This window comes from Pseudorasbora parva, chromosome 5 (genome assembly GCF_024679245.1).
Source record: "Pseudorasbora parva isolate DD20220531a chromosome 5, ASM2467924v1, whole genome shotgun sequence".
NCBI classification, from domain to species: domain Eukaryota; kingdom Metazoa; phylum Chordata; class Actinopteri; order Cypriniformes; family Gobionidae; genus Pseudorasbora; species Pseudorasbora parva.
In genome coordinates, this window is record NC_090176.1 from 28,607,160 (window position 1) to 28,624,765 (window position 17,606).

At 34.3% G+C, this 17,606-nt stretch overlaps 2 protein-coding genes and 1 non-coding gene across 3 annotated transcripts; 1 reads left to right on the top strand and 2 right to left on the bottom strand.

The window, feature by feature from the left end:
* Positions 1–1,105: 1,105 nt before the first annotated feature.
* On the bottom strand, positions 1,106–1,215 carry trnal-caa (transfer RNA leucine (anticodon CAA)). Its single transcript has 2 exons — positions 1,178–1,215; positions 1,106–1,151 (listed from the first exon to the last, which is right to left on the bottom strand). It is a non-coding gene; the product is annotated as a tRNA-Leu (tRNA).
* Positions 1,216–1,668: 453 nt separating this feature from the next.
* Positions 1,669–7,754, top strand: dhrs12 (dehydrogenase/reductase (SDR family) member 12). Its single transcript, XM_067445005.1, has 10 exons — positions 1,669–1,826; positions 1,967–2,100; positions 2,329–2,411; positions 2,495–2,587; positions 2,822–2,903; positions 3,135–3,196; positions 4,448–4,549; positions 5,034–5,124; positions 5,228–5,365; positions 6,911–7,754. Exons 1-10 carry the CDS (start codon positions 1,771–1,773, stop codon positions 7,021–7,023), a joined length of 954 nt encoding a protein of 317 aa, XP_067301106.1. The 5' UTR covers positions 1,669–1,770; the 3' UTR covers positions 7,024–7,754.
* Positions 7,755–8,396: 642 nt separating this feature from the next.
* On the bottom strand, positions 8,397–16,997 carry wdfy2 (WD repeat and FYVE domain containing 2). Its single transcript, XM_067443772.1, has 12 exons — positions 16,616–16,997; positions 14,949–15,016; positions 14,529–14,602; positions 14,377–14,431; positions 12,786–12,936; positions 11,695–11,807; positions 10,982–11,108; positions 10,740–10,845; positions 10,498–10,599; positions 9,573–9,703; positions 9,386–9,494; positions 8,397–9,286 (listed from the first exon to the last, which is right to left on the bottom strand). The coding sequence occupies exons 1-12, from the start codon at positions 16,747–16,749 to the stop codon at positions 9,257–9,259; spliced, it is 1,200 nt and encodes a 399-aa protein (XP_067299873.1). The 5' UTR covers positions 16,750–16,997; the 3' UTR covers positions 8,397–9,256.
* Positions 16,998–17,606: the final 609 nt, after the last annotated feature.

The following is a 17,606-nucleotide window of genomic DNA, read 5'->3' on the forward strand; positions in this document are numbered from 1 at the left end:
AACGTGATAAAGAAATTAACGGTAGACGAATAATAATAATTATTCGTTTAAATTACAGATTAACGCTTTAAACGTTTTACTGTCTCTCTTTATTTAATATACATATTTATATTACATATAATGTTTGTGTGCACTTTATTTATTTATTTATTTATTTATTTATTTATTAAATGAAATATATGTCACTATTCTCACACCAAATAATGATTTTGAAAGCATATCTTTTTTAAAATCAAAAGTTGGACCTGAGTTGGATTTTAATATGAATTATTTATTTGATTGTTTCAAGATTTCAGAAAGTATCCCTAATAACATTGTTTTAGAGAATTGTTATATATAATTATTAATTAAACTGTAATGCGGATTAATCTTATTTATTTGTATTTATTTGTTTTTACAAATGTATATAGTCCAACTCGTCTTGTGCCATCTCGAGGAGCTTTAACGCAATTGCACTCCAATATACAAGAGCATAATTGTATCAGTATACTGATAAGCCTGATAATAGTTTGAACTGGAAGTGGAGTTGTATTTGTATAACTGTGGGCTATTACCATAGGCTATTACTCATTATTTAAAAACGAATAGCCTATAGCCTAAAACATGCTGGGTTAAAAACAACCCAAGTTGTTGAAAACGGTTAAACCCAGAAATTGGGTTGTTTGAACCCAGTGAATCGAGCCATTAAAACAACCTAAATCCTGGGTTTGTCCATTTTCAACCCAACTTGGGTTGTTTTTAACCCAGCATTTTAAGAGTGTAGGCTAGTCCGTACATTCACACAGAGCATGCACGTCACTCAAAATGTATGAAATAATTAAACAGAAAGACAACCGAAAATAGTATCACATGAAAAATTATGACTGGATAGAATAAAATTATATATTTTTATATAAAATGTAAACGACGTGATACATTGGCAGTAATGACGCCAGCAGTCTTGCTTTATTAAAATATTTTTTTTTTGTCGTCACAGTCTTGAATCCTTATTCACTGAATGATAAAGCAAATTCATCGTTTTTAAGTAAATGTCATAGTTAAAACTACAAATTAATTTTGCATTTCCTATGCAAAATTTTTATCAACACGAGAGATAAAAAGCAACTGTCAGAAGTGGGATTCGAACCCACGCCTCCATTCGGAGACCAGAAGACCCATATTTAGGGAAGGTTTAAACCTTGAGTCTGGCGCCTTAGACCACTCGGCCATCCTGACAACTGAAAAGTAGACGAAATTACACTACTATCTATATTAATAATAACGGTGAAAACGTGAAGAAATGCAGAAATTCTGAAGCAATATATAAGACAGAAAGTTGTAAGTATTTAAGTATAATTAGTTTGATACAATCGACTTTGTCTAAAAAATATGAAGCAAGTATGTGGTGGACCCTGAATCTAATAAATTATTTATGTTTATCATTTGTTTTAAAAAATATTTCAAATAAGTGAATAAAACTACGGTTTACACCCCTTTACACGGTGGTTTTCAGTTAGCACGGAACACGTTTATCGTTTTGTGAAAAATCTGCGCATGCGTATTGTAACCGCACATACAACTAAGGTTGCCACGTCTGCGTAACAAAATCAGGCCAATGAATAATTAAAAATGCTTTAAAACTAGCCAAATGGCAGGCAACCTTGCTTACAACACATTCAACATGTGATATGTTATTAAACACATCAGGGGCGTGACTCTGATTACCAACGTGCTCGCTCGTAGGTTACGACACCTTTTTCGAGAGAGTGGAAACCGAGTGAAATTGTACCGATGTCTCTCTACCGAAACACAGTGTGGTTCCTAAAGGGTCTACAGGAATATACTAAGTAAGTCATCATCCGTTTGTCTATTTCTTTCTCAGCTTGCCAAACACTTTGACAAGTCATAAACGGTAATTTCCCTAATTTCACCATCGATATTTTGTGCAGTGCTCTAGTTAAAGTCTGGTTTACTCTCATCAATTCAGGGGTGGTTATGAGGCAGCAGAAAGACGCTTCTGCGCGGCTGATCTGGAGGCAAGTGTGAGCGGCCGCTCGTTCATCATCACCGGAGCGAACAGTGGCATCGGTAAAGCCGCCGCCTGTGAAATCGCAAAAAGAGGTGAGGACAAAAAAAAAGAACAAAGACCACTGCCATTATGTTATATTCTTTAATAACTGATCAACTGCGAAGATCTTGTACGTTCTATCACCTTTGTTATGACAATTGGACGGCTAAAGTTTAACCCACAAAAAGGACAAAACAGTGCCTCCTACTGGCCAATGATGTATGTTGCTACTAAAAAAAGAGCAATTCAAAGTTCTTTCAAACGTTGTTGTTTTTCTTCAGGTGGGACAGTACACCTGGTGTGCAGAAATAAAGATCGTGCAGAGGAGGCAAGAAAAGAGATCGTGGAGCAAAGTAAAAATGAGGTAAAAATGTTATGCTTCAAATCATTATTTCACTCTGAAATGAAAGCTGCGAACTCTGGTCTGAGTTTCTCATGTGCTTTCAGAATGTCCATGTTCACCTAGTTGACATGTCCAGCCCCAGAAAAGTGTGGGAGTTTGCCAATGGATTCTCTCAGAAACACAGTCTACATGCTCTGGTAAATGTATTCAGTGTTAAGGACATATCAATGCACCATAACTAATCACAAGAGGCTGTGTGCATAGTAAAATCACTGTATTACACAGGGAAGTTGCTATTATAATGTAATGACAAAAGCACACACTATGATAAAATGTTATGACAACTCTTAGTGTACAACAAAAGCATGCGTGATCTGTATTTTGTCATGCTGTCTCCACTTAATGTGATTTATTGTTATTTACTACCATAGATCAATAATGCGGGCTGCATGGTCAATCAGAGAGAACTGACTGAAGATGGTCTGGAGAAAAACTTTGCAACAAACACACTAGGTAGGAAAGTTAATTATTTATATTTTACCAATCTGATAATTATATATATATATATATATACAAACCACAAAATATGAGCTCTTTGTGAAATTTTGTAGTTGTAGTGTTGAGTTACAAAGGTCAGAGGCTATCCCTTCTGGTATAGAATGTTTTTATTGTCACCTTTTAAAATCTAGAGATAAGACAAGATAAAAGTGACCAGATGGCACACTGATCTTGTTCGTTTCACAGGGACTTATATACTGACAACAGCACTGATTCCAACACTAAAGAAGTCAGAGAATCCCAGAGTGGTGAGTGTGAAGAAATGCACCCATTCTTCTGCGTCCTAATGAGTTGAGTAGTACAAACATGCTGTCTGCAAACAGAGACGGTGCCACCATTTATCTATGTTTTCAAAAACATTTACACTCACACCAGATATGACATGTCAGCATATTTATGAATGTGGCAACAGAATTTCCCAGAAACATTGGCAGTATAATGAAACCAGTAGTCTTGCTTTATTAAAAGATTTTTTTGTCATTCCAGTCTTGAATGCTGATTCACTGAATTATAAACCAAATTAATATTTTTTTAAGTAAATGTCATAGTTAAAACTTTGCTTTTCCTTTCCAAAAAAAATATCAAAATGAAAAAAGTTACTGTCAGAATTTCAAAAAAAAAATGAACCCACTTCTCCATTCTGAGACCATGTTTACAGGGAAGGTTTGAACATTAAGTCTGCCACTAATTTTCTGGTAAAAAAAAAAACAAAACAAAAAAAAACAAATGTTTATTTTTATTTTATTATTTTCATTAGCTACTAGTTGCATGACTTCAGTCACATGTTGGCAAGCTTATTGCTATAGAAACCAAATTTATTTTAAAGTTATTTAAATAACCGAATTATATAATTTCACTATTATTGTATTTTTCTTCTTCTTTATTATTATTATTATTATTATTATTGTGTAAACACTATAAAAATGTCTCATTTGTTAAAAGGATTGTTCTCCCAAAAATGAAAATTGCACCCTCATGTCGTTCCAAACCCTTAAAAATATTTCAGAAAATTTGGACTAAATGGCTCCATTACCGATAATATGGATTAGTTTTACGATGTTGCGTAGGTGTCTATGGAGGGACAGAAAGCTCTCTGATTTAATAAAAAAGATCTTCGTTTGTGTTCTGAAGATGAACGAATGTCTTACGGGTTTGGAACGACATGATGGTGAGTAATAAATGACAGAATTATTTTAATGTATTAAATAACATGAACTAACAATGAGCAATGTCTTTTTTACAGCATTTATTAACATTTATTGATATTAGTTCATGAATATGCTCATGTTAGTTCACAGTGCATTAACTAATATTAACAGACACAGCCTAATGTATTAGTGAATACTGAGATTAACATTAACTAAGATTTCAAAATAATTTTTTTATGGTTAGGTCATGTTATCTAATGGTAAACAATGAAACCTTATTGTAAAGCGTTACCATTATTGTTTCTATTTATTAAAAGAAAAACAATAATTATTTATTTTGTGTTATTAAAGATCACTGTGTCATCTGGTGGGATGCTGGTTCAGAAGTTGAACGTGGAGGACCTTCAGTTTGAGAACTCTTTTGACGGCACTATGGTTTATGCACAGAATAAGGTACTACAAAAATTATAAACCCAAATCTTTTCTTATTCTTCAGGAAAAACTTTGCACTGCAACTTGCATTTTACACACACATATATATATTTATATATATATATATATATATATATATATAAATATATAAATAAATATAAATTTTTTATTTTATTTTTTAACTTTTATTATTACTTCCATAGTCCAAAGACTATAAAACCATCATACTTCCGTGGCTTACCAATCCAGTCCATCTGCATCACTATTAAAAAATAATAGTGGCACTAGACAACATATTCCAGCAACATCACCACTCTGGCTTTATTACAATGACCATTATTATTGTTACTGTGTAAGCTTTTTTACATCATGCAGCCTGATTCACTGTCCCCATGTTATGGCTGGGTTTACACTGGTTTCTTTCTTATGGATTTAGTTTATATTGTTTTTGATGTTTTCCATAAAGATACTAGAGTTGACCGGTGTAAACTGTTATCTTTCTTAGAGGCAACAGGTGATCATGACAGAGCAATGGGCAGCTCAGCACAAAGAAATCCACTTCTCATCCATGCACCCCGGCTGGGCAGACACCCCAGGTGGGTGGCTTTTTTACTATTATTAAATGTCTTGTTATAAGTTAGAGGTATTGTGCAATCTCAGTCGCTAAGATGTAGTTTTGGGTTTGTGTTCTGTCTACAGCGGTACGGTCATCCATGCCGGATTTTTATGCGAAAATGAAGAATAAGCTCCGTACTGAAGCTCAGGGTGCTGACACAGTGGTGTGGCTGGCCATATCAGATGCTGCCAGCAAACAGCCCAGCGGCCTCTTCTTCCAAGGTCATGCATCTTTATAAAGTGTGCAGATATTTGTCATTTAGCAGCGGTGTTGGGAATGCATTACATGTAATGTGTTATGTAATCAGGTTCCTTTTTCAAAGTTACTAGCAAAGTAATGGATTACTTTTAAAATGACTTTATCAAATAGGTAATGCAGATTAGGTCACACTCCAGCACTCCTGTCTCCATGTTGAGATAAATCAGGAGTGAGGCGTAGAGGCGTTGTGTGTGCTGTGTAAACATGATGGCTATTGTAATTCTAGACTAAATGTGAACATGCATTTACTCATCTCCCTTGCAGAAAAACTGAATTTAATATAATTATCTCTCATTGAGAATCCAATTTAACCATGCAAGCAAAAATGATTTTAGATAAACCACACATTAAACTTTCTTCTCCGGCATAATTACACTTTTGGTGTTTAAAAAAGGGCTTTTATGTTTGCCAAAAACAGAAATTTTGTTATTATAAAACAAATAAGGAAGCCCAGTTTAGAGGCCTGTTGCATGAAGCTAGCTAAACAAACTCTGAGTTTCAGAGTAGGTTTAGAGTTGACAAATCCAGATAAATCCAACCTGGTTTAGATCAAGTCCAACCGTTTCTCAAACCTCAGTATAAACTTTCTCTGTTAACTCAGGATTAATCCAGTTAGTGATCAACACTGAAGCACCTGAAAGTGTGACACGTGTGGCAAATAGCGAATCACAGAGTCCGTTTGATTCACTTCTCTTCTGAAGATTGAGAGATCGTTTTGAAAATTATGATGAAATTAAGTGTGTTTACAAGGCTGGAATAAACACTGCTGCTGCGGCGAGAGTTTAAGAAGGCAGGTGAAATATCTGACTATATCAATGCATGATGTGAATCAAAGAAATATGCTTAATAATTATAGGTTCACAAAGAGCTCAAATGAATATACGTTGTTTAAAAGAACTATTTGGCTACTTGTCAATTAGGCCTAATATAATATTTATATGACCATATGAATTCAAAGTGATTATAATACATATACATATAATAAATAATTAGCACCAAAAGATGCACAATTTTATTTCTAAAGTTCTCATTATAAACTGTTTTAATTCGGAATAAGAGATACAGGGTGTGTGGCTTTATTGCATCTTTACTTGCAGTTGATTGGTCCAGTTTGGGTTTGCATCTCTAACCCAGAATAAAACCTGCTCCAGAGCAGGTTAGACGTGTAATGTAAGTTACCATGGTGATGAACAGATAAAAACCAATCCACCTTCTTGAGCCCAAAAAAACAGAGTTTGCTCCAACCAATCTCAAACTTACCTGGGTAACAACTGAAACCAGCTGTGTGGAACAGGCCACAGGTGAGGAAAAGTAAAGCAAAAGTAACGCAACGCATTACTTTTACATAAAAGTAACTTTTTTAGGAAGTAACACAGTATTGTAATGCATTACATAACTTTCCCCAACACTTCGTTTGCTTTAAACATCATTTTTAAATATGTCTCTATAGGTCTTTTTATCATGTTACTGAATTTTGACATCTCTTCCACAAATTGATTCATTTGCAGACAGAAAAGCGGTTTCGACGCATCTGCCCCTGGCCTTCTCCAACTCTTCTCCAGCTGAAGACCAGAAGCTTATGAGCATACTGGAGGAGCTCGCTTTAAAATTCAAGTGTTAATCTGTTGAGTTAGTGGCCAAATCATTCTTCACAGTCATTCTTAATAATAGTGAGGATTGCAGAGATGTGCTTATTTCTATACCATAAAGGATCACCAAAAAACTAAAATATAAATATAAAATATTTAAAACATCCATCTTCTGAACAAATACACTCCTAATTATTTGTATTATTCTAGTTCGAGGCAAGAAACTAATAACCAATTCTGCTTCAGTGTCTTGATTTAGAAGTAAAATGGCATCTGTGGTTAACATTATACAAAAAAAACATTTCTACATATATTGCGCACAGTCATACCTCACACATGAATACCACTTTTTTTTTTTTTAGCAAGGAACTAAATAAGGAGTACAACTACCACACAGTTTTGAGTTTGCATGCTTGATGTATTGAACAACAGTTGCAGTCAATACAAATCTAACTGCTGTTCCATAAAAAATGGGGCTGGCCTAAAAACTGACATCAAAACTGAACACCTGTCTTAGAACATGATATACAACACTTCCTATAACCCATACTCATACTATCATGAAAACAAGTTGAACAAATATTAAGTTATACAAATAAATGTGAAGATATGAACAAATATTATAGATGTGTCTGCCCCTTATGCATGCCTTTCACATGAGTTTTTACAATTAAGTTGCTAATTATTAACAAATTGCTATCAATTTGCAGCTACTGACATGATTTTTAATAAAAGATAATAAATTATATTTTTGTCCAAATCATTACAGGGAATGATTATTATTTATTTACACTTGTTAACAAATATGAGTTTTACATTAGACATTTTCTGATTAAATCATAATGTTTATGTTGAGCTGTTTGTTGAGCTGAAACCACAGGATTGATATTTAAAGAACTAAAGGCCCATTACAAAAAGAAAAAGAATCTGAATATCCTGGGATATATATATATATATATATATATATATATATATATATATATATATATATATATATATATATATATATATATATATATAAAATTCTGTTCTTTTAATGACATTGTATCACAGCTTCCACATAATATTAAGCTCCACAACTGTCAACATTGGAGCATAGACTGGAGTAATGGCTGTAGAAAATTCAGTTTTGCTGTCACAAGAATACATTCCATTTTAAAATATATACAGAATATAAATAGAAAATAAAATAAATAAATCCTTGGTGAGCATAAGAGACTTACTGACCCCAAACTACAACAGTATACATCAAAATGAACCAGTTATCATTATAGTCAAACGAGTCCTTTTATAATGCTAATTGGCAATCCAACCTCCCCATTTGCAATTAGTTACACCGAAGTAAAGCATCTCTGTTGTGCCATTCCTGCTTTTTCATCTATCCAGACCATTAAACATTCAGCTGTAGTGTTTCACATACTGTGACCTTTTAATTAAAAATGCTCAAATGTCCATTCTATGCTATAGTACACTCACTTTGCAAGTCACTCATCATGGAAGACTTGCTTGATTCAACATACAGTAAAAATTGTGTCTGAGGAAAGATGTCAAATTATTGTTTAAACCGACATAATATTTTCTCAGCCATTGAAAGAATGAAATACAGTGAATTTTTCTTAGTTATGAGATGTCTATGAAACATCAGCTTTAATCAAACCAAACACAATATTACAATAAAGCATTACTGACTTTTACCCTGTATAAACAACAACATTTGTGATTATGTACATGTTTAATTCTACCATTACATTTACTGGTGTAAAAATACCAGTACAACTAAGTGCTTAGATTTAAAGAGTCAAGATTGACAGATCATGACCAAACGTCAATAACGGACAGTATTTTCCCATGCCAAAACCACTGATTGATGTGCAGTAAAGGCACTTGAATATAAAAACAGTTCCAGCATGCTTTGGTGCAATATCATGAAGATGAATTTGTGTTTGGGATAAGACATTAGATGATGAGAGAATGTTTCACAGACAACATAACACTACGTTATGGCAATATAAACAACCAGAACTAAGCAGATTTGACTGGACAGTATTTACACGTTTGTTCCCATAACCCAAGTGCACATGCACAAATACATACAAATGCACATGCTCAGTTTAAAACATCAGTTCAGTGTCATGATATCCTTGAGTTTTTCCACCATGAGATGAAGCTGCCCATGGGAAGTGACCTGAACTCTGAACGCTCTCCATGGTTCTCGGTTCAGGTTCAGAACTAAAAGTTCTTGCTTGCAGACGATACCAATGATTCTCATGATACCACTGGAGTCATGTCCCATAGCTGCATGTAAACACACCACAGATGTAAAAATGATTTCAATCTCCAGCTACAATTTGTCAAACGGTACACTCACACTCTTGTGTGAGAACAGTGACTGACCTTGATGACTTTATCTGTCCCGGAGGTGAGCAGCCATCCCCTGGTTGGTTCATACTGCATATGTATGATGCTGTGCTTACTGTCATGGAACGTCGCAGTGGGTGCCCGTCTGGACAAGAAGAAAGCTTTGGGTGATTCTACCATTTGAGAGACTCAAAACATCGCACATAATCAAAGCTGAACTTACTCCTCATCTGTAATGGAGTCATGACAACTGTCACAAACCCGCACCTCAAACTCAAATCCCATGAGAGGAATCGTGGAACGTTTAGAGGAGCACTTTCCACAAACCGCCTGGCCACATTTCCTACAGTGATGCTAAGAAAGAGCAAAATCAAGTCGCTTCATATTATATTAAAGATCTGGCGGAATAAAGGACTGCAAACAATCATTTAATAACCATTTGATTTGAGAGAGATTTTCTGAAAACAATTCTCCATGCATTTGTAGTTCTAAGATACATTTATTTTATGCTAAAATACTTTTAAACATAATTACAGATTTAAATTTTAAAACTTGTTTTAAGATAGATTTTTAAGCAATTCGATACATACTACTGTTCAAAAGTTGGGTAAATAAACCTGGAAAGAAATATGCAAATATGCACAACATTAATTTAAAGTGACAGTAAATATATTTCTAATGTTAAAAGAGCTTTATATTTCAAATAAATATTTTGGGGAAAAATCCTGCTTCTACAAAGATATTAAGCTGCACAACTGTTTTCAACTGATAATAATTAGAAATGTTTCTAAATCAGCATATTAGAATTATTTCTGATAGACTGGAGTAATTGTGCTGAAAATGTAGCTTTGCCATCACAAAAATAAATGACATTTTAAATTATGAAATATATAAAAAAGAAATATATATATTAAATTTTAAATAAAAATGTCTTGTTGAGCATTCTTTTTTTTAACTAGTGTAAATTCTATAGAAAGTCTTTAGCTTTTCAAATAAATGTATCTTGTTTTGAAGATGTTTAGATTTTTCGTTTAAGATTTTGCTGTAAAATAAGACAGAATATTGATAAAAAATTACTATGTAATTTATTTAATTATCTATTGATGTATTTTTTGGCCATGTACAGTCTATATTTTTGTGTGCAGTACCTGCCGCAGACCAATTTTCTTACTGTCCCACATTTGTTTAAAATTCCAAAAGAACGGCTGTTCACACTTCTGGCACGAGTCACTGTCAAGCCACTCGGGGGTCTGAGATAAAGAACAGATGAGGACATGCTAAAACTATGTAAACAGACAAATGTAACTAACATTAATATCACACATCCTGTTGACAGAGACAATCCCTTTTGTCCTAGAGATGATACTTTCTAGCTCTGCATCTCTCCCACCTCTTGTCTTGTGACGTCCATGTTCCAGATAACCATTCCTCCATCCGAGCCACAGGAAATGAGCTGACGGGTGTGAGGAGCATAACACAAACCCTGCACTTTATCACTGTCATACACACACACACACACACACACACACACACACACACACACACACACACACACAAATATTAGGACATGACAAGCATGCTTTGTTAAGTTTCATATTTTAAATGCAGGACAACAATTTATCCATGTCCTACTTGTGTCCCTGCAATTCAATAGCTGTGCCTTTACGGCCTCCAATGTCCCACATGATGATTGAATGATCAGAACTTCCAGAGAATAAAACCCTTTGCACAGGATCCCACGACAGGGCTGTAACATTGCCTGCACATGTAAACACAAATGAGGTCAATGTTAAAAGATTCAATAAGATGTTCATTTACAGTGTTCAGGCAGGGTCAGTTACAGTTCATGTAATAGAATACTTGTTTCCATTATACAATATTGTGTGGATGCATGCATGAAGATGAGTATATATATGTGTATCCTGTGGTGACTGAAGACTTTTAAAGGGGGAAATTATGATAGTTCTGTTACTTTGGCACAGTATTGTTACCCAGGCCACCAGAGGACACCATCCACTCTAGACTAAGACTAGGTAGTCATTTAAATCTTAAAGGGATAGTTCCCCCCAAAATTAAAATGCGGTCATCTCACCCTCAAGATGTTCCAAACCTGGCAACCATTTGTAATGTTTCTTGTTTTCATGCAACCACTTTGTTCTGCTTTCTGCAGTTTAAGTTTGTAACTTGACGCCCAATAAAGTATTTAGTAAATTTATTTACTTGAAGTGCTCAAAATGTTAGGCGAATCTTTACACTTACAAAATGTGTCTAGGCTAACGGTGAAAGATTGTGCTGGCACCCGTGAAAAGTGTGTGTCTATTGTAAAGTGCTGTTTGCGTAAGCACCTGTGTGGCCTTTAAAGGTGGTAACAAGGCTGCAGTTGTCCTGCTCCAGCTTCAGGATTGTCACTTGTCCAGAAAGATCTCCAACGAAGGCATGTCTGGTCTCCACATCAAATCTTACACAGACTGTCAAGAAGGTATAACATTTCGGAACCCTTCCTGAATCTCTTCTATTTACATCAATACAGTAGTGATGCGCCAAAGTGATTTTTTTTTTTCTTGAAGTTTGCATGAAACAGACACTGACACAAAACTAGTCCACAGGTAAGCACTAAATCCAGTTCTTACTTCCAGTTTCTTTTAGAGTGGATTCTATAACTGAGATGCTGGCTTTGTGTCGGCCAAAATCAACTCTTGCTGGATGTCCCACGCTCACAGTACAATCTGGCTTTTTCTGTAGCTGGACCCAGACTCTGTAATAAGCTCCCCGCTGATATGCGTACTATCACTGATCTGGGCCTTTTTAGAGCTATGCTTAAAACATATTTATTTAGACTGGGTTTTAATATCTAGCAGTTGGTGAAGCATTTTGTGTATTTACTTGTTTTTGATTTTTGTCTTGTTGTTTTGCTTTCATTGGAAAGCACTTTGGTTCACTTTGATTGTTTTAAAGGGCTGTATAAATAAATGTTGATAATAAAATGTTTCTGGCAAATTTTTGGCCAAATATTTTTGGTTGCCGAAATGTTGGTGCATCACTAGATTTCAGCACATGTATAAACATACTAGTCACATTCCTATTCCTACAGCATTTAATAGTTCACCCAAAAATGTATATTCTGTCATAATTTACTCACCCTCCTCTTGTTTCTAAAACACCAAATACTTTGAAGAATGTTGGTAAATGGTTTTGGTTAACAATTAATTTTCTTTAGATGGTCAAAAAATAATACAAACCATTTGGAACGCAATGAGGGTGAGTAAATGATAATCGAATTTTCATTTTTGGGTGAACTGTCCCTTTATCTAGTTATATTTGTAATATAAATTATACATAATTGGTGTTTTTGTTGTTGTGATTCCATGTTTTATAAAGACTGAATAAGAACATGTGAGATATAATCTCATATCGGAAGAGGTGCATGAGTGGATACTGTAGTCCAGAGACCCATGCTGTGGTCCTGTACGTGCCCAGCTGCTGTCCGCTCTCTGAGCAGTGCCACGTAAAGGTCTTGTCCTGACCTGTGCTTAGAACCCACTCCATCTCTAAGACGAACAGCACCACAGTGACAGCACCCTGATGAGCTAACACAAACAAAATACAAAACACAATGAACAAAGCAGGAAGGGATCATTTTACCACATTCAAAAATACAGGGAATTATACTCTCACGTATAATATAAAAAAAGAACACACCAGTAAGTCCAAAGAGATTGGATTTCACTAAAGAACCAGCACACTAAAACCACAACATTTATTATACTTCACTCTGTGTGTATCTATATCACTAATGCTATCCTCTATCTTTGTTGAGAACATCACTTAAAAGCATGCGTTTTAAAGAAGGTTAGCTAACTGTTTTACATTAATGTCATTCCAGGCCATAATGACACACTGTGATCGAGAGCTGAATGTTCAGAATAATACAAATAAACTGAATAATACAGTTGCCCTACATATATACCGCTTTCTACAGAACTGACCTGACTACAATTATGTACATGGCTATTCAAGGAACAGTCGTCTATTGTTCTTTTGGTTGCTGTTATATGAATGGAGCCGGAATATGAACCATCTGTATGTTCTAATCTAGAATAACACTCAAAAAAATCCCAAGTAATAAATCAGTTATATATGTATAGGATAGTATATATATATATATATATATATATATATATATATATATATATATATATATATATATATATATATATATATATATATATATATATATATATATATATATATATATATATATATAATTAAAGATATTTAATCCTTTAAACCAATATTTAATTTTACATAATATATATTTACATAATTATAAAAGTCATAATTATATTTAAGTTCTAATCAATATTTTTACATTATCAATATGTACAAATTATATTTTAAAAAATCATACTTATATTTAAATTCAAATCCATATTTAAGTTTACATTTATAAATTAAATATATAAATTATGTTTTTGTTGGTCATACAAAGAAAGTCAATAAGATCCACAAAAGAAAGTAAGTAAGTCATTCAGGTTTGGTGTGAGTAAATTATGACAGAATTTTCATCATTCATTTTAATTCCCAATTATTCATAATTGGGTAAACTATCCATTTAAGGATTAGATTTCTGCTTTCTTCTTCTATAAAAAAAAAAAAAAACGCTTATATCAGCAAGTTAATGTATGATGGTCATGGTGAAATCCGAAGATGATGATGAAATGACCAAAAAAATCCCAAAAATGACCAGACGCTTTACTAAATAGGCCATTTTGTAAATACTATGAAATATGAAACCCTTGCCAGATGTTATTAAAATAGAAACTAAATCAGAGACCCATTTTTTCCTAAATTTGGATTAACTCGATTTAAAACTTTTCCTAAGGATATCAACAGAATAAAGCGAGAAAAAGAAATTTAACTTTTTCTGACTTTTCAAATCACAGGGACAGAAAGCATGCTTGCACATGATTTATGAATTATGTTAAGAAAACACACTTGATTGTGTGAGACTAGTTTTTTTGACTCACCCTGATATGTTCGTGCAGGAGTCATCTGGTTGTAGTCTTCCGATAGGACAAATTCCTGGAAACAGAAACTAAGGAAGCTAAGGAACGTATCTTAAAACCTGCTAGTGACCACTTAAAACGTGGTTGATGACAAGAATGTTTAATGAACATACCGATACTGTGCCATTGTCCAACCCTACAGAGATCCTCCTTGTCTCTGGGTTAAATGACATACATGAACAAGCCACTGCAACATAAGAAAGGCAAGGAGTATGAATATTTATATCCAACAAAATCCATCGATCGGCATTCAACTATAAACACAAACCCTCAACTGAGAGTCAGTGACCTTTTAGTCAAAGTCTGCACTAGTTAACTAGAAAACAAGCAAATATGTGACATCATTGCTGAGAAATGAAACTGCTGTCTGAACATGAACACAAGCTGAAGTTCATGTCCATACTGGTTTCACTTCACCTTTTAACTTTGGTAGTAAAATTCCTGAAATTATGTGGTTGCATGTCACATAATGTTCAGATCAATGTAGCTGTTTTGGTTCTCAGAAAGCTGCCCAGGAACTGTGCTGGACTCACCAGGCATTGTGTGATAGACACTGGGCCAGTACTGACCGCTGTCCCTCTTCAGCCACACACGGATTGTCCTAAAAAAATTAACAAGCAAATAAATAAATACATAATCTTAATTATAAATGTTTGTGTAATGAGCAGACTATCTTACCAAAATGACATGCAATAACTACCAAGACAAACGGTTAAGTATACATGCTACTGCCTAAGATAAGTCGTAATCACCTTAAATCACCAGACACAATAAGAACTCTTTGATTGATAAGTAAAAACAAACAAACAAACAAACAAAAACAAAGCCAGGATAAGGGCTCCCAAAATCGTAGGGCCTAGACAAACTGGGCAGGAGCATAAGTATTATGTAAAGTTGACAAACCTCTCAAACAAAACTTTTAAAATAACTTTAAAATTAAAGTAGCTGTTAAAAGGTGTATTATTATAACAATTTTGTAAATATATAACATTTACTGTCAAAATCAGTACTCCAGTTTAAACTAAATACATATATGTTAGGACATACAGGGCTCAACAATAAGTACTCCCCGATGGCCCAGGGCCAGCATGAAAGACACTTAGGCCATTCTACTGTCACTTGCCCTATCGGGCCACTGCTGCATCATCATGGAAGTTGATTATTTGTACATTTTTCAGCCATGCTAAATTAAATATACAAGGGCAAGTAGAAACGGTTGTACCTGCATCTCTAAGATTGGTGCTAGTGCACTGTGTGAGATGGTTTGTGTGTGCAGCAAAATGCATCCAAAGCTTGCTCCCAGAACAAGGCGTCTCAGCGCTACTCTTTCACAATTTCCTGAGCTTGAGCAGACATATTATTCACACAAAATTGTCAAAAAGCCCTTCTTCTTTAGTATCACCATAAGTTAAAGTAACGTGAGATGCATGTGTAACAGTATATTGGATCTGTGAAACTCTTTAAACTGACAGCAGCCTAATATTACTTCTGCTATCTGATTTTATAAATCCAAAAAATGCTCTTGACTGAAAAATCTTAGTATAGCCTATATATTTCTATTTCTATAAATAATAATAATTATTAAAAATATATATATATATATATATATATATATATATATATATATATATTCATTTAATTATTATTATTGTTGTTGTTATTATTCCTTAATTATGTGTTAATTATTACTTTTTTATGTATAAATGTATAAAATGTAAAATAAATGTATCGTTAAATGTGGCTCCGAATTTCTTTGCGATTCAAATCAGTGATTTAAATCAGGCCACAGCTACTTCACATTCAAAATGCTCTCTTCTGTCAGTCAGGAAAAGGTCATGCGCTTCAAAAGGGAACGAAAATCGAATCGTTCACTTAAAAGATTCGTTCAAATACGCCGATTCGATTCGTTCACCAACGATACACAGAAAAGAACCGCAGGCAAATTTTACAACAAAACAATTTTTTTTTTTTTGCATTATTACTATCATCCATTGTGCTTCCTATATGTTAAGAACTGCATAATTCTCTAGTCCACCGAATATCACAAAAACAGAACAAAAACGTATTTTTATATTGCAAGTTGTATTGCGCCAGTGCTGCTTGTAGGATTACGTTACTGTATAAAGATGACGTGTTTTGAATATATTCTGCACTGTAATTCTAGGAATTGTTTTGGGTTTCTAATCATACGCATGCTGACCTGTCTTGAGATACGCTGATAACCCCGTCTTCTTTGGGGATGATCACAGCCGTGTTCACCACATCTTGGAAACCCTCGATCTTACTCAACAGGACGGGCTTTCGCGTCTGCGGACGGGGAATCTCTGCCGCCATGGCGCTGTAGTTTCTCGGTCACCTGAATCTTCTCTCGGCACCATAACACGCTTAGCGCAGGTCGATTATTAAACCTGCAGCTCGGTGAATTGTGACGATCTGAGATGCTGCATGTCAGCTGATTACCTCTCACAGCGTTTTCTGTTTTGTGAAACACGATCTCTATGCCATGTCATTGAAATACATACGCGTGTTCTTCTCTCACTGCCTAGTAACCAGACGATCCGACTTTTAAAAGAATCCCAGATGCATGCGTTTGCGGTGTGCAGTGTTGACTCCGACGAACACCACATTTAAAACAGGAAGTTGAACGTCATTATTTTTGAGCTGAGCAGCATTGTTTAATTGTAGGCTACCTGTACAACAGTGCTATTATTTCAATGCCTGAATAATTAATTTCATCCTTTATATTAGTTTGGTCTGTTTTTCCTCAACATTTTTAAATGAATAGCCTATACTTGGGTCTAAATAATAAAAACAGAATAAAAATGTACATTTCGGCCTTATCATGTGCAGAAATAGGGCTACACCACAGAACTATTCTCTTAACTCTACAAGAAAGCTAAACTAAATGTCTGAATCAGTGCATCCTTAAGTTTTTAAGTGTTCTCTCAGAGGTTTTATATCCCAAATAATTTTACAGATTATGCAACCAATAAACATGCATATAGCCTATGCTTGATTTTTTTTAAGGAGGGTCTCATATTGTTTGGTAACATAATAAATTCCCTCTGTTGGTTCTATCCTTTCTTTTACCGTCTATGGTTCTATCTTTTTCCCAGGAAGTTCCAGCAGTCTGTCCCATTGATAAAGAGAGCAAGGCATTCAAAGACAAAAAAAAAAAAAAAAAAAACCCA

What these genes read in the sequence shown, in the direction of transcription:
- wdfy2 (XM_067443772.1), bottom strand. Translation starts at nt 16,749, where the DNA reads ATGGCGGCAGAGATTCCCCGTCCGCAGACGCGAAAGCCCGTCCTGTTG. An exon ending in ATTGAATTGCAGGGACACAA is followed by an intron (nt 10,846 to 10,981) that starts GTAGGACATGGA and finishes TGTGTATGACAG; the next exon opens with TGATAAAGTGCAGGGTTTGT. An exon ending in GGACAGATAAAGTCATCAAG is followed by an intron (nt 9,287 to 9,385) that starts GTCAGTCACTGT and finishes GTTTACATGCAG; the next exon opens with CTATGGGACATGACTCCAGT.
- dhrs12 (XM_067445005.1), top strand. Translation starts at nt 1,771, where the DNA reads ATGTCTCTCTACCGAAACACAGTGTGGTTCCTAAAGGGTCTACAGGAA. An exon ending in TGGAGCAAAGTAAAAATGAG is followed by an intron (nt 2,412 to 2,494) that starts GTAAAAATGTTA and finishes ATGTGCTTTCAG; the next exon opens with AATGTCCATGTTCACCTAGT. An exon ending in TGGTTTATGCACAGAATAAG is followed by an intron (nt 4,550 to 5,033) that starts GTACTACAAAAA and finishes TATCTTTCTTAG; the next exon opens with AGGCAACAGGTGATCATGAC.